This window comes from Mesoplodon mirus, assembly GCF_964341445.2.
Source record: "Mesoplodon mirus genome assembly, chromosome: 3".
Taxonomy (NCBI): domain Eukaryota; kingdom Metazoa; phylum Chordata; class Mammalia; order Artiodactyla; family Ziphiidae; genus Mesoplodon; species Mesoplodon mirus.
Window position 1 is genome coordinate 155,019,096 of NC_138978.1, and position 14,124 is coordinate 155,033,219.

At 41.6% G+C, this 14,124-nt stretch overlaps 1 protein-coding gene across 3 annotated transcripts in view; it reads right to left on the minus strand.

Annotated features, from left to right (window-relative positions):
* The window catches only part of PTPN14 (protein tyrosine phosphatase non-receptor type 14), a 175,751-nt gene that overhangs the window by 49,713 nt on the left and 111,914 nt on the right, over nt 1-14,124 (minus strand). For 2 of the 3 annotated variants that reach the window (XM_082615025.1, XM_082615026.1), the window contains exons 4-5: nt 6,958-7,055; nt 4,591-4,658 (exon numbers count right to left, since the gene is read on the minus strand). In XM_082615025.1, the coding sequence (XP_082471151.1) occupies nt 4,591-4,658; nt 6,958-7,055 (166 nt within the window). Of the gene's footprint in view, nt 1-4,590; nt 4,659-6,071; nt 6,165-6,957; nt 7,056-14,124 lie in introns of those variants that run through there. The other variant, XM_082615027.1, reaches the window with a different exon arrangement.

Consider the following 14,124-nt stretch of genomic DNA (forward strand, 5'->3'; position numbering starts at 1 on the left):
TGCACACCTGGGGAGCGCCCTGTGTACTTAACTTTGTTCTTTGCTCGGCTGCAGAAATGCCATTTGACAAATTCGGTTACTTTATAAGATCAAACACAGCCATTCATCCCATCTTCCCTCCCCCACCAAAGGAATGCATTCTTCCCTTTGAAAGCTCTAGTGGAACCAAGCAGAAAGTTTGCAACCTTCCATGGCTCCCCACTGCCTACTCAATTAGGTCAACACCTGGGCCTGGCATTCAGACCATTCTTCAGTGTGACTCAGCCGTCCCTTCAGACCTCTTCTCTCAAGGGTTCAAGACCTCAGGCCGACTCTTCCTAACACAAACTGCTTTCACGTCTCACCCCATCTTTCAGGTCCTGATGCACCTACCACTCCCTGGACAGGGCTTCCATATTCTCTCACGTGGGACAGAAGCCTTTCCCCCTCTGGACCCACCTCTTCTGCCCTGTGTGTCTCTCTTAGAGTTCTTACCAAAGTCTACCTATTGTCTTTCTTACATAGTTATTTGGACACTCATCTTACCCTTTATCCTTGTCTCCCTCCCTCTACTAGATGACAGGCACCTAAGGTCAGCAAGCCTCCACACTGCCTCCAGGGCCCATCTCAGGGCTTTGAACAATGCCAGCTTATAAACTCTCAACATACAGTAGACGATCAATAAACATTGACTGAGCTGAGCTGAGCTCAATATGCAACGTGTCAGTTTCATATTGTCAAGCGAGAGTTTTTTTGTTTCTGTTTTGTTTTCATTTTTATTGGTGTATAGTTGATTCACAATGTTGTGTTAGTTTCTGCTGTACAGCAAAGTGAATCAGTTATACATATACACCTATCGACTCTTTTTTAGACTCTTTTCCCATATAGGCCATTACAGGGTATTGAGTAGAGTTCAAGTTATGCGAAGCCGCTGAATGATAATTAATGCACTCTGCTTGTCCTCTGTCTGCTCACATTTCAAAGGGCATAGAGTATTGTTGCCTGGAAAGCACACTCTTCAGCATCCTGTGCTTGCCTAACAGAGACAAAAAAATCATGCTGATGATAATAATAATGTGAGGACAACGATGATTATGATGACAACTAAATAAACACTCACTGAGAATTTACCATGTGCCCGATTAAATCCTTCACATGCATTCTCTCCTTTTATCCTCACAGTCAGATTAGGCTTGTTATCCTCATTTTTAGATGAGAAAATGGAGGCTTTGGTTAAATAACTTGCCCAAGTTTGTACAGCCAGTAAGTGGCACAGCCAGGATATGGGCACAGAACACTTGACCCCTATACTCTAAACCTCCTGACCACAGGCCACAGTGTATTGAGGCTACAACAGGGGTCAGGGTCGTGGGGCGGAGGAGAGGATACATGACTGATGGCAGAAGCCTAGGAATATTCACGAATCAGATATGCATGTTGACATCAGCTTCTGCCATGTCATTCTGAGGGCTGTCCGACAGGACTTTCTGGAACGATGGAAATGTTCTATACCCAAGCTTTCCAGTACAGTAGCCATGAGCCACATGTGGCTATTGAACATTTTTTTAAATGTAGCTAATGCAACTGAGGAACTAAATTTTTAATTTTATTTAATGCTCATTAATTTCAATTTGAATGTAAATAGCCACCTGTCACTAGCAGCTACTATACCAAAGAGGGAAGTTTTCGATCCAAGGACAACCACATCAATATCTGTCTGGCACAATGAGACTGAATGAGGTGTTTGCTGTTTTAAAAACTGATTTGCTCAGAGCCCAGCGCAGACATGGTCTTACTCTGAAAAAGGTACGATACACAAAATAACTCCTTTGCTGCTTTACAGCACTTTAACCTGTCAAAGCATTTTACCACCTACAAACTCATACATCTCATGCTCGTAATCACCTTTGAAAATTCTCCTGATCTCTGCCTAAAGGCTATATGATAAAGACCTTTAATGAGAGAAAGGTAAAAAACAAAAAAAAATTGTGAAAAATCATCAACCCAATTCATTGTCTCCATTTGACACAAACATACACGTTCTCTAAAATTCTAAGGTATCACTTTCACTTTCCTCCCGCCGAGCACACCAGAAAACATCCTGACTTTTGAGTGAGCTTCTGAGATGTTACAGATATTGACACCAAGTCCTATGAAGAACTTCTCAGCTAAGTAATACGCTAATCTCTTTGAATGGAGGTTGATTTAATCGGTGGAATTAATAAGGCATAAAAAACAGCAGGCCCAGCAGATAATACTGCTATTATCTTGGTGGGAAGAAGAATAAGGAGAGAGCTATTCATAAAAAGTTAGAGATTTTGCAGTATTTCCCTAACCTAGAAGAATAAGGTTAAGTTTTCGACCACTTTAGAGAAAAGGTAACCCTTGTACACTGTTGGTGGGAATGTAAACTGGTGCAGCCACTGTGGAAAACAATAGAGAGGTTCCTCAAAAACTAAAAATAGAACTACTATATGACTCAGCAATTCCACTCCTGGGTATGTATCTTGAAAAAAAAGAAAACACTAATTCTAAAAGATACATGCACCCCAATGTTCACAGCAGCAATATTTACAACTGACAAGCTATGGAAACAACTTAAGTGTCCATCAGCAGATGAATGGATAAAGAAGATGCGTGTGTGTGTGTGTGTGTGTGTGTGTGTGTGTGTGTCCGCATGCACACACAATGGAATACTACCCAGCCATAAAAAAAGAATGAAATTTTGCCATCTGCAACAACATGGATGGACTTGGAGGGCATTATGCTAAGTGAAATAAGTCAGACAGAGAAAGACAAATACTGTATGATATCGCTTATATGTAGAATCTAAAAAACTACAACAAACTAGTGAATATAGCAAAAAGAAGCAGACTCACAGATATAGAGAACAAACTAGTGGTTACGAGTCGGGGAGGAAGGAATGGGAGGTACAAATTACTGGATATAAGAGAGGCTCAAGGATGTATTGTACAATATGGGGAATACAGCCAACATTTTGTAATAACTGTAAATGGAAAGTAACCTTTAAGAATTGTATAAAAATTTTTAAAAAGTTTTTTTTTAAGTTTTGGACCAATTAGATTCATCTCATCACTGACACAGGAAATAACTGCAACCTTACTTACCCTAGTCTCTCAAAACTTAAAACCTTTGTCGCCAGACCCTCTACTTTCTCCCATATGCCATAGTAGTTTAGATGCCAAGCTCTGCCCACTGTACTTCCAAAATATCTTTTGCATTGTTTTTTCGTTTTTATCTTCACTGCCAACACCTAATTCCTGTGTCTTGCCGAGAACACCACAACAGATTCTTACCTGACGTCCTTCCGCAAACAGTCTCATTACTCTAATCCAGCAGTCCTCAAAGTGTGGGGTCTGGAACCCCTGGACGGAGCCCACACGTTCTAACTCCTCAGATGGTTCAGGCTTCTCTGCCACCGCTCCCCTCCGCACCCCTGAGCGGCCGTCAGACTGGCCAGCGGACTCCCACCCAGTTACGCAGGCCGCCTCGCCTCTGCTCCTCCACCCTCTGTCTAGAGCATCCCTTGCTCCTTCCCTCTCTGCCTGCTGCAATGCTGCTCATCCTCTAAGATGCAGCTCACACGCCAGTAGCCTTTCAACCTACCCTCAGCTCCCAAAACAGGTAACCTCTCCCCACATAGAATCCCTATCATACTTCGTGACACTTGGATTTGCATTAGGATTTTGCAAACTTCCTATTGACTCAGCCACTTTGTCGTCGCCCTGAGAACAAGCACCGTTTCTTATATAACTTTATCCCTCAGGGGGAAAAAAAAGCGGTAAATGCTCGTGATTTCTAAAATCAGAGCCGGAATGTTGGAGTGGGTATAGCCTTTCCCTAAAATGGTTTTTCAAATGTTTTAACTTTCCTCGTGAAAGCTCTTCTCAATTACTCCAAAGCTACCAAAAAACAACCAAAAATACTCCAGGGATAAAAACCTAGCCTCATCCCTAATTTAACCCAGGAATAAACATTTTACTTCATGGACGCATTCAACAGACTTTTATGCATGCAAAGTATGTGCCAGACAACAGTGGATGAGATACATAGGGTCCCTGCTTAAGGACCATAGAGCTGACATTCCAGCTGACAATAAAAATGAAAGAATGAACACGTTCAGATACTGAAAGAGCTCTGAAGTACACACATAAAAGGGCAGGAAGTGCTGGATGGTTGGAGTGTATAATACAGATGGTCAAGGAAAAGGAAGGCTTCCCTGAGGAGGTGGTATTTGAATCAAGACCTGAATGACAAGTCATAAGAAGACCTGGGGTCGAGCATTCCAGGCAAAGGAGGCACAGTACAAAGGCTCTGGGATGGGACCAAGCTGGGTGTGCTCAGAAAGGAAGATAGAACATAGCAGTGGAGGCTAGTGTGATGGGGCCGGGGGCAGGGAAGTGTCTTGAGGAGGTATGAAGAGGCATCTTTACCTTTCTCAGTGTCTTACAAAACTTGTCCCTACTTTATAAATGCAGGGAGATTCTCCCTAGGGAATATGTGTGTAAATTCCTCTGAGATTTTCAAACGAAAGAATTAAATATCCGAAGAAGGTAGAAAATTAATTAAGAAAAAGGAAATTACACTTACCATTGGAAATAGCACATATTCTCTGAGGAAATCCTGAGAGTCAAACTGATTATAGTCTCCAAAATCAGCTGAAAAGAAAAGAAGGGGAAGGAGGGTAGTCTTTATTATATGACATTAAAGATGGAATAAAATAGGGTAAATTTATCACCACATTTACTCTCGCCACTTTATCCTACTTCTGTACTATTATTAAATAAAAACAATGCCAAGATGGATTTGATGTTACTACCACTTTTACATAGCAATAATGTAAATATCAGCACGTGAGCACTGCTACATAATTTTCTAGAAAGAATGGGGAAATTTGAAAGTGATTCCTAAGCTATTTAAAAATTTAAAACAAATCTATATTTATCTTTTTATTAAATATTCACCAACACATATCTTAATAATATCTGCCAAGGGGACTTTTTAACTCAAGGTTAATTCAGAGAACTGAAGAGCCAAACCCATCTGCATCTCCTCATATATTTGCAGCTGGAAATTCCCACTGTAAATCACCCTTGGCAAGCATCCTTGCAAATTTTTACACCTCCTAAACAACTCCACATGTTATAAGATGCCCAAAGTTCTGTTTTGCCCTATTTTCATCTCACAGTTGTAAGTCTGAGCACATGTAAAATGAATACAGTGAGCCTCTATCATAAATCTATAAATGTCTTGCTTCTAATCCTACTTGCTCTCAAAAAAAAAAAAAAAACTCAAAGCAGCATGAAATTTTAATTTCATGTAAAATGTTTAGCATCAGGTAGGCATGGATTCAGGTATCTTTTAGGTAACAAGAACTAGAGAGTGAGGGGATCCACACAGAAGGCCGTTACCAAGAAGGCAAAGATGCATCTACAAACTCAGCACATAACTAATTAACAAGGTGAGGCACTCAGGATCACCAAAGATCGTGAGCTCTGCCTAATTCCAAGGTCAGTTATCTGTTGTCATATTTCATCACAACTTTTATCTCTGTTGATGTGGCTTTCTAACTGCCCAATAAGTGTTCTCAGAAAAATTATTTTACAAATATTATAGCTAGAGGAGGTTTCATCAGACTGAACAGTGAGCTTCAAGGACCCAAGGAAAAGGGAACCCAGAGTAAGTTCACCAACTTCCTTCAGCCTGAAAGCTATCACTAGGGTCCTCCAATATCCAGGATGCCTGTAATGAGCCCAATGATTAAAGAGTGAGAGGGGAAAAAAGAGAGTGAGTGAAAAGGAAGCATTTTAAAGGAGAAAGACCCAATATGAAGATGAGAGACCCATTGGATCTTCTCTCTCTTCTCCCCACTAAGGGTGTCTTCTCCACTGTTTTAATGATTTTTCAGTTATAGCCACGGATGGTTTCGTTATATCATTCTGGGCATTGCTCCTTCCCCTTCCAGTGTTAGGTGAACAGATGAGATACAACATATTTTGCGCACTTCCAATCCACAGGGGAACAGGAGAAGCTAACTACTAAGAATCATACGTCCAACAAAAATCGCTAACCCGCTAATACCCCCAAAATGAAAGTTATCAAGGAAAGGCTGCCTCTTTAGACATTTCAAACCCAAAAGGTTTAACTTCAGTGCAGTTACAGATGGGAAGTTCAGTTCTCAGCTTCTACAACAACAATCCACACAGCAAGGACTTGGCGGCTGGCAGGCTTGCATTTGGACGGTACCTGATTTTAAAGAAAATCATGACTACAAGGGAAACTTGTCTCTCTTTAAAAATTATACTTTTATCTTGTTTTCAACATGACCAAAGACAATGAAGCTACCCCTCAATAAAGAGTAATGTATAAATATATGTAAAAAATTACATGGTGTGTTACGTAAATATGTGTAACAATTCAGAGAAGATAAAAACATAGGTGTCTGGTCAATCTAAGTAGGACAAGTTGAAAGATAAATGTACTCTAACACACATTTGTTGTTCCACATTACAAGCTTGCATTTTTAAATGTCTCTCTTTAACTGTGTCGGAATAAGTTACACTACAATGTTTTAAGCTCTCACACTTGAAACTGATGTGAAAGTCACAGCCATAGCGTCAAGCCACAAAATATGACCACGTTGGGCAGTGAAAAAATTCTAAGAAAATGTTCCACCAACCCTGCAATGTAGCTTTACTTAGAGGCGGGATGAAAGCTGCTGTTTCTTCAAATAAAACTAAAATTATACAAGCATGAGCAATTTGCAAACAGCTTTGAGAAATCCAACATCCTGCCTCCAAAAATCACTATCTCTGCATTTTTAATGTAAGATACCTTGAAATGAAAAGTGAGAGTTACTAAGGGATCGTTTAAGTAAATTTAACTTTTCCAGAGAGGCCAGCAACACCAGCATCCAACAGAAGACGGACTGTCACACACCGGTCCCCACTCTCTTACCTTGCACAGCTAAGCCCGCCAGCCGGATCACCTGTTCCAGTGTACATCGCAACCGCCCTTCAAGCACGTCTTTTTTGACTTGCAGGTAATACTGATATCTGTTCGTGGAAACAGAAGGACAAATAACCTTAAAAACACATACTTGGAATACATTCCCACGACATCGATGCCTCTGGATGTGAAACCTTATGTACACAGCAGGATACACAGGTGATGTCGATAAAGGTCAGGTCTACAGAAGATGGAAAGTGACCTCTGCCTGTGTTTATCTTTGTTTGATGTGGCAGGTGCCACGTCCCGTTCACTCTGAGTTTGAGAGCGTTCTCATCACATCATTTCACTGTGGGCCGGCAGGATGAACTACTGATAAGGACCAGCTCTTCACAACAAGAGACCAAGAACGAAAACGCTCTTCCACACTTCGACAACCACAAGAGCAGAGCTGCCAAAGCCATATTCAACAGTGTGTGCACTCCTGAAAAACTTCTGGAGACACACCATTTCTTTAACCCCAAGGCTTGGGAGAGTAGAAGGCAAATAGGCCAAATCATTGAGAATTCTGCTCATGGACAGGATAAAGCTTTTCAGAGCCAGGCTCACCCTCCCCGTCTGTGACTCACAAAAAATCTAATCAAATGTGATACAGAGCCTTCCAACCCAAAGTACATCCTCCAAGCAGCAAAGTTCAGACAGACAGAATGTGCCCATGCACAACATCAACCTCAGACTAGACCACTGTTCTAGAAACTAATACAGCGTTATTGTTTCCTCGCCAGTAAAATCGCACTTAGAATTACCTAAGCACTTAGAAATCTCCTCATCCCAAGCCTTTACATCCCAGGACTCCACTTCCTTTGACCATACTCTTAGAACACAGCTACCTCTAGAACAGTCACACTTTTTAGGTATTAATTCTTGGCAAATGCTAACAACCTTTTTGCTCCTGGTAACCATAACTCTGTACTTCTTCAAAATTTTGGCATGTCAATCAAGGGAACTCAGGAGTGACCCAAAGCCCAGCTCTCTTGGAGAGAGGCAATCAGCCCTGAGAGCTAATTATTACTGCCTCTACCTTGGTATCACGGACATCATTACATATCAACCCAACACCTATTTGAGCAGAAGAATCAGGCTCGACAAAATAGTCTCTACTTCTCTCCTCTTGGGTTTACGGGACAGGGTAAAGACAACCAGGTCTGTCTCTGGTGGGAAAACCTACACTCAAATTAGAAGGACCAACACTCGGAGTTATCTAAAGTTTTTTTTAGTCAAACTTAATGTCTTAATAGAAAAACAACCTATTTTTCCTACTACCATTCTATCTTTCACCTAAAATATTCAAAATCATTTTACAGGGTCCAGTATCGAACCAATAATTTGACTTCTTGTCAATATCAGTTGACTAAATCGATGTATGTACATAACAAGTACCTTCACTGCTTTTCAGAGACAAGTCCCTGGTACCTGTAGAAAACCTTTGTGTCCACTCACCACTCTGAGCTCAGTGGACACTGCCTTGACCTCACCTAGTCATTATATCCTTAGCTGGTTAGAGGCATCATGGATTCTAAATCCTAACAAATAGGAACAGAGGTTTCATATAAGAACTTGTGATTTAAAATCTTTTGTTGGTAATGAAGTAGCAGCTCTGCTGTTTCTGAATGTGCACAATTTGCAGCTAATACTAGATAGGATACTTTGAAAAATCCTGTGAAGTTGAAGGCACCACCTTTGTGTGTGTGTGTGTGTGTGTGTGTGTGTGTGTATTTTTTTTCTTTGTTGAGGGAGTTTCTGGCAATAATATATGATAGAGGGAAAAGGGGAAGTCATGACCTGCCTCTTCATTCTTCATAGGAGAGAATCAGAGTAAATGAAAACACTTTGAAGCAATAATTGTAAACGAATTAAAAGAAACAGCATGAGAATGAATCAAAGTATTGAAGACTAAAGAAACCTGAATTGCTGCAGTTAAAATATGCCATGTTCCCTTCTGGCTTCCTTTCTTCCCCTGTTCACTAAGGTCAAGTCCCCAAGCTCTGGCATATTTTTCAAATGTTTCACACAAGGTGAGTTACCATCACAGAAGGGTGGTCCCATGCATTCCCATGATCCACATACCTGCTGTGTGCCTGCATGTCTCCCATTTCAAGGGGAAAGAGACAGCCAGCCTGCACATGGCAAGTGCCAAGGGTCGCAGGTTCCACGGTTTCATTCAGCAAACCAAGAGCTCCAACAAAAATACTCTACACTAGCACCTTTGCTTCAAGGAGTGTGCACCCTATCGAGTCCAAGCAAAGCTCAGGGCTTTTATAACCTTACAGATTTATGCCTAAAAACATAATCTAATGATGCACACTATTAGTTCATCTCCTAGGAGAAAGCTCAGTAAAACCTGAACTAAGAGGGAAACACAGACTTCAGAAGCCTTCTTCTCATGCAAAGCTACAGCACATGTTTTCGGTTGCATCCTCCATCTTCCTTCATGGTTTTTCCTCAGTACCCACTGCCATGCTCTTTCCCTGTCCCCAGACTGGTTCTCGGTTTTCCTCTGGTGCCTGCCTTGTGCCTCAGGGCCAGTTCTCCAGGAAACAGTAAAAGGTCCACTCATTCATGTGAGGAAACTTTTCCTTCAAGAGATTTTAGGAATTGCCTGGGAGCCATTCATGGAAGACCTTTTATGTTTATAACCTAGCCAGTTCTCAAAAAGGAGAAAACCTTCCTGTAGAAACCCAAGCAAGCAAGGGGGTCCTTAGTCATCAAAGACCTTTTAAGTACCAAGAGTTCACTGTGAAAGCAGATAGGTCTTTGAAGAAGAGCCACTTAGAATCTGAAGACCATACTTTCAAAACTGGGGGAATAAGAAGAAAAGAGGGATGACGAAAAGTGTTGACATCATCCTATGGCCAGAGGAGCCCGCTGTGTCTTTCTTCAGAAAAACTAAAGGATATTTAATTTTTTTTGTTAATAAAAACAAAAAAAAACAACCAAAGAACTAAAAAAAACAAAATCTCACAATAGGAAGGAATGTTAGTGTTTATTAAAGGAAGGTACAATGGGAGTCTAAAAACAACAGCAAGAACAACACGCACAAAACGCAAAAACCCAAACAAACCAGAAGACACAATTTCAAGGTGGGAAAGGATGGTAATGTTTGCCTACTCCTCCGTCCTATTCAAACAGAGTTTGAAACTCTTCTACATGCATTCACTGCTTCGTATCTGCAGTTGTTTTGACTCATTTTCTGCTCTCCAAGCCCAGGAGACACATGGATATTAACAAATATTCATTAAGCACTTCCTGTACGTCTAAGTCGGCTAGATTCTGAGGACATCCTGGAGAAGTCTAAGACAGTCTGCCCTGCAGGGATGCTCATCATCTCTCGGGCCACTGCTGTCCCGTTTCTCTCTCCAGTGCACTATATAAGGGCTTAATGTTTAAGAACCAACGAGAAAAGCATCTTAAAAGGTGTTATCCTAGCATTATCTGCCATAGCTAGGGCCTTTTACACGTCACCTTGGAGGCAAAAATGATCAGCTGAGACCTTGGGAAATATAATCCACAGCACCCAGCAAAACAATAGTTAAAGTTTTCTTACCCTGCTGATCCCAACTTTCATCCACAATTATCACTTCTATAAAATGTATAAGCAGGTTCTATCTATTATAGATCCATCCCACGCTAGGCAACAGCGAACCCCAATCCACTAGCAAGGAACACCAGGATTGTTCCCGGTCATTTAGGTTAAATGTAGGCTTGTGCTGGTAAGCAAAACCAAGGAGCTGAAGAATGCAATGCCCCTTCCTGCAAGCCATCCAGACTACGAGAGAATCTGAACAGCGTTAATGATATGGTGTGATTGCCATTTGAGACTGTGGATATTACTATATGAGATCACAGAAACAGGAATGGAATCTGAACCACTTTGCTAATTGATTGTTTGCTACGTTTCTGCTCAAAAGGTACTTTTATAAGATATAATAATTCTATCCTATATGAAGACCAAATTAGAGAATATGAGCTGAAATGCTATTTCTAGAATGTTTGGTTTTTGCTTATTTTTGATTAGAGATTCAATTCTCACAGCAGTAAAATATAACACTGAATCCTATTTTGGAAACATGCAATTTCATGGAAGTATACTCCACTCCACCCTGTCATAGCTTTGGGTGGAGGGGAAAAGAAAAAAAACCAATCCTTGTGCCAGGAAAGTAAGTATTTGCCAACTTTCCAAAGGGATCCTCTTTGAAAACCCAAACCCACAAGGAAAGCTTTTAAATATTTTTTATACTCAAAGACCTGGAAATAGTCCATCTGACTGCTGAGGTCCAATGAATGGTTTTAGGTGAAGATTTTGCTCTCCCCCTAAGAATTGGTGAACATAATTATGCTTATTGAACAAGGGTAACATTTCTATTTTCAGTTTTTTGTTTTGTTTTGAATCTCCAGAGATTAATTTATGGATTGGATGCAAGTTTCTCTGAGTGAAGCAGTAAAGGCTTCCTGATAATTGGTGCTATTTATCAGGAAACTGACAGACACTATAAACCCATCCCTAGAGGTCTCATCTATCTGGAATACTTCTATCCAAACTCAAGAAAATATGTGACTTCTCCGTGTTCTTTCCTCCCCCTAAGATTTTGAAAAGCAAGTTTAAAAAAAATGCCACACTGAATTAAATCAGTACAGCATGCATTCAGTACTTCTGCCAGTGGTATCAAAGGACTCTTTCAAAATTACTCCCCATAACATTACCCTCAATGTTTACAGATGGACCGCTAAGATCTTTCATCTTTTATTTTAATTTATATATGAAGGCTTTATCTAAGCTCTTATGCAAGTATATTTCACAGGCAGGTCTGTTAATACTTCTCAGATTGAGAAATTCCACACGGTATTCTGGAAAGTATGGACTGTACTGCCACAGAACCACAAATAAGGCAAGAGAACCCAGAGGCCGAGTACGTGCTGCTTTTAAAATATTCCTCCCACCCCTCTCACACGTGAAATATTCACTCCAAGTCCAGTTCAGCAGAAATGCCTCAAATAGGGAATAGCCAGGAAAATCTGAAAACTTTAAGATGTGATTTTGGTTATGCTTCTACCCAAGGGCTCAACATAACTCAGCCTAAATCACAGGATGGTGGAGACAGGAGGATGGGAGGCCACTGTCACTGTTCTGAATGCTGCCACTCTCCATGGGGCCTCCCCTCCCAGAGCATCACAGCCGAATTAACTCTGCGACTAGCTTTGGGATCAGTGAAATGGAGGAGGGAGTGACACATGCCAATCCCAAGCAGAAGCCTTCCAAGCCCGTGCCTGGTTCTCAGTTCTGCTCCCTCTGCCCTGAGACCTGCAGTGTCCAGGTAGCACTGCTGCCTGGTTAGCCTGAGCACCAGGGGAAGAAGGCAGTGGACACAGCACACATGTAAGGTAGCAAGAAGTGAGCCTTTGGCTCTGAAAGCCACAGAGAGGTGGAGGTCATATACTATTGCAGCATGACTTAGTGTAAGCTACTTAATAAGGGAAGGATCTCAAAATCTCACGCCCAGCTCTTCTGTTTCTAGAGAAGAAAACTCTGTTGAGGAAGGAGAATGACTTGCCCAAGGTAACACTGCTCCTTGAAGGCAGGACACAAACCAGAGCCTGGAGCTCCTTTTCTGCATGGCAACCTCAGAGGTGATGAGAGTGGGATGGGATTCCCAGCCATTGAAGGCAAGTCATCAATTTCACTGAAGTCTAAAAATAGAAATGAAAATACAAACACCACTGCTGGGTGATTTTCACGATCCCAATGCTTCCAAGGAAGGGCTTCAACAACCAAGCTGCCCTCCCCTCCCTCGTCTGTGCCGCAGCACTGACACAGAAGCTTTTCTGTAAAAACATGTTACGGGACATGTTTCATACTTTGGCCCTTGGATTATTCAGATCTGTTTTTTTCTCCCAGCAGCAGTTTCTGGGATATTTCACTTTCCTCCTGAAGGTAGAAGAAAGGGAAAGGAGACTGAGTTATGCATTCTAACGACTCATTGACAGCTTCATAAGATGCACAGAGGGATAAAAGTAAAATCTAGAGATCGGGGTCTCCAATTAATAGGCTTCTACCTAGAAGGAGAGGCTGTACGCAGAAGCCGGTGCAAATTGGGCCCTTAAATGTATATGTTTCCAAATGCAACATTTTAAAAAAAGTAAACAGCAGTTCATCATCAGTATCACACACAGTCTTGACTGCCTTGCTTTGAGTAAAGATACTTCTATATTATGGATCATTAAAAGTTACCCAGACTTCACTCTGTCAGTGAAGTTACCCAGACTTCACCCTACTAAGGTATTAATAACACTTGAAGCTGTCTGACTGGCACATACCACCCATGCATTGATCTCTTTTACCCCCACTGCCCAAGGATATCTGAGACAGAAAGAAAACGCTCTTTCGCAGTTAAAAACAGGTCCGTGGAGGCACACTGCGTGCTCTAACTGTGGGCCTGCAGTGTCATTGCTGCTGTCAGACAGCTACATCTGCCTTTCCCTCCTCTACAGTTCAAGGTCAGTCAAACCCTCTTATCTCTTCCCATGTGCATGGTCAGTAGGGATGTGACAATTTAGAGAGAGGGAGCCCAGCAGTACCATCCTTAAACTCCTCAGACTGTGAAGCTTTTCCATAAAACTACTGGGGTGGGAGGACCAGAGAGAGAAACCAGATTGTTTTGTCATTGTTATTATTAAGGAAAAGGGTGAGCCTTAAAATGTCCTTTCCTCACTAGAAAACTCCCTTTACAATCAGCAATATCAGAAGAGTCTTGCTAGAATGTACTGGAAACCCAGTTCTCCCAGGACAGTGCAGTAGGTACCAAAACGCTCGCATTGCTTTCTGGTCAGCATTATATTGGGCAAATAAGAAATAAATGTACACGCTTTCTACCATAAAAGACAAACGTGGGAGGTGGGGGGATGTTGGGGACAAGCTGTCCTAGAATTCTGGGACACAGGATGGCCAAGAGCATAATTTTAACTCTTAGATTGACAGAGGTACCAACACAAGAGAAACAGCACATTCCAGCCATTTCAAAGAGTGTTCACAGCTGTAAATCCAGATAATGGACAGGGTGGCCCACCCTGCTCTCCACCTGCCAGGGCCAGATAAACAGTACATACACGGGCATGGAACCA